General features: G+C 34.7%; 1 protein-coding gene across 1 annotated transcript; it reads right to left on the reverse strand.

Annotated features, from left to right (window-relative positions):
• Positions 1-58: 58 nt before the first annotated feature.
• On the reverse strand, positions 59-2047 carry LOC106136536 (carbonyl reductase [NADPH] 3-like). The gene is made up of 2 exons (XM_013337114.2): positions 1213-2047; positions 59-948 (listed from the first exon to the last, which is right to left on the reverse strand). The coding sequence occupies exons 1-2, from the start codon at positions 1922-1924 to the stop codon at positions 749-751; spliced, it is 912 nt and encodes a 303-aa protein (XP_013192568.2). The 5' UTR covers positions 1925-2047; the 3' UTR covers positions 59-748.
• Between the last annotated feature and the right edge of the window lie 1025 nt (positions 2048-3072).

The raw sequence follows: 3072 nt of genomic DNA on the forward strand, positions 1-3072 counted from the left end.
ATAATGGTATTAATAATTGTTCTTTTTTATTTATAGTTAACGAAATAAAAAACTCATAAAAGTGTAGCAATTAATTTATTAAATAGAAAAATAAACCCTTCAAATAACTTGTTTGTGATGGTTGCAACATTTTACGTGAGCTTTTTATTCCGGAAAAAAATCCAATTATAACAATGCAATAAAATATAAAACAAATAAAAAAAAATATTTTTACATTGATTACTAATGAAATGTGCTCAACAAGCTTTATTGTTCATTTCAAATTAGTAAATAAATATTTCATAAGATTTACAATTGACTCTTGAATAAAAAAATATGTTTTAATAAAAAGATATATTTTTTATTTTAACCTTAACAATAGTCTTAATACAAACATAATTTTTGATTTCTCTTGGTGTAGTTCTTGTTCTTGATAGCAATATTATCCAAACACATATTTCATTCTTTCACTAGAAACAATCATATCACAAAATTTGGTGTACTTGTCTATGACCAGTAAGGCAAAATAATGTCATGTTTTTTTTTTTCATTTTTGGGTATTTAAAAAAAAAAATAGCAAAGCATCTGTTTAACCTCTGATATATTATTTACACAAAATTTTATAAAAACAGTTCATTGGCTCAGCCGAAATGTTATATGTACATTGTTTTTTCCAATGGACAGACAGACTTTGCATATATAATGCATTAAATGCCTTTCATAACTAAAAATACTGTGCAGACAAACTTTCCTGTATGTATGTATCAGTTTAATATTTCTCTTCAGCCCTTTCCCCGGTCCAACTCACAATCTTTTTGTTGTACCAGACATACTCTCCTTGTACAGAATCCGGAGCATCCAGAGCCAAGTACAACGGAGCCTCTGCACCTTCGTCTATGGTCAGAGGGCCTTTGTGGGACGACATATCCGTGTTCACGTAGCCTGGGTGTACCGCATTCACTTTTATGTCTGTGGAAAATTTTAAATTCATATTAATTTAATTATTATTTAAAATTAATAATTATTCTTGGATACAAGAATTCTTCATTGAACTAAATGAAATTAGTGAAATATTATAGTTTGAAGGATATCATAAGAAAACTACATTGAAGTGAATTATGAGATTCTGAACTCTTGAAGATGATCTCACTTCTACCAAATTGCTAATACTACTACCTATTGTACGGTATCTTTTGTCAAAGAATTGAAAACAGTCTGTCTACTCATACCCACCTCTGTCCTTGAGCATTTTCTGTTGTATCTTAGTCAAGGCAGTCACACCAACTTTAGACACCACATATGAAGAGTTCCCCCACTCGGCAAGCTGCGTTCCTTGCTTAGCAGCATCGACATACTGCCTCATCAAGTCACTGAGCTCCAGAATAGTCAAGTTGGGATCCGTAAAACGCTTCTTTAAAGCTTCACTAGGAATATGACTCAAATGGCCGCATGAACTAGATATATTTACCACTCTTCCCCCATTTCTCATTATTGGAAACAAAATTTCGCATGTTGAAAGCACTGAGAAATAATTCACGAAAATAGTCTCTTCAGCTTGCACCGAAACCGGTTCTTTAGCCTTGCTTTTGAACGCAATCGCAGCGTTATTCACTAACACATCTATGCCTCCATACTTTTCTTTGATGTAATCTCTGAAAGTTTCAATGCTCTTCGTAGAAGTGATGTCTAGCTGATGATAGTTAGGGTTCAGGCCCTCTTTCTTAAGGTCTTCCACGGCTTTCAACCCGCGTTTTTCATTGCGAGATGTGAGGTAGACTAAGCCGGGGAAACGCTTGCAAAGGCCGCGGACGATCGCGAATCCAATTCCCTTGTTCGAGCCGGTAACGACAGCTATTTTGGTGTTCATTGTATCAGTGGGCTTACTGTCAGGCGGTGTTTGTTTTTCTACGTTTGTGCCATCCACAACGGTTACAACGTTCTCCATTTAAAGCAAATTTAATTATTGAATAAAATTTAGAGGTACGCACACTAAAATTGGAATGTTATTGATAATGTTATGACGAACTAAATAGAGTTATCATCAAGTTATCATTCTCTATCACGTTTCAGTAATTCATACATCATGTGACATTACGGTAGCCTACGATGATAACACTGACAGACAGCAGTAGTTTAATAAGGCACGGACATTCTTATCATAAAGCTTGTTTTTCAACACATCAGATAAAATCACGCCTCTTTCCTGAGGTGTAGGCGGAGTCTACATCTTTTCATTTGCCACCATTCCTCTTATTTCGCTTCATCCACAATCATCTGAAGCTTTGTGCTAGCTCATCAGTAAGGGTAGTCTACTTTATGGGTACCTAACGTTTTTGTAATCTCGAGATGATGGACATGTTGTCCTTCATTCGTAAATAAGTCTGTGTGCTAGGGCATTCCCAATTTAGATAAGGTAAAAAAAAAAGATCCCGAATTTGAATAAGGTTTTTGGGTATTCATCATCATGGTATCAATGGACTCTTACCCTTTTTGGAGTTACTTTCGAAGCAAAAATATTTTATTTTTTTATCTTTTATAAATCAGTCGCACTGCGTTGATGTCTATGTAAAATTATGTCAAGATTTGAAGCAATTCGTTTAACTTTTTTTTTTAATTTGAATAATGTTGTTCCCAGCTGTACCTACCTACTACCCCTTACCTAGGTATGATCCTTTCAGGTACCTTAAGTTCGCCGTTGTGCATAGTTGGTTTTGTCATTCGTAACGCTGTTACAAAAAACAGTACCGATTAAAGTACTTATTTACAAACAAAACATACATACATATAGTCACGTCTACATACCTTGCAGGGTAGACCGGGCCAACAGTTTTGAAATGACTGATAGGCCCAATTCACCTCTTTGGATAGTATTGACATTCAAATATTAACAGGTTGCTAGCCCATCGCCTAAAAGAATCCCAAGTTTATAATCCTATCCCTTAGTCGCCTTTTACTACTTCCATGGGAAAGAGAAGTGGTCCATTCTTTTTTTATTGGTGCCGGGAACCACACGGCAAAAAACAAACAAATAATTGTTCAAAACTAGACAATAAAAAAGTAGTCTTTCTAAACAACTCATTTATTTATTTCCTA

This window comes from Amyelois transitella, chromosome 25 (genome assembly GCF_032362555.1).
Source record: "Amyelois transitella isolate CPQ chromosome 25, ilAmyTran1.1, whole genome shotgun sequence".
NCBI classification, from domain to species: domain Eukaryota; kingdom Metazoa; phylum Arthropoda; class Insecta; order Lepidoptera; family Pyralidae; genus Amyelois; species Amyelois transitella.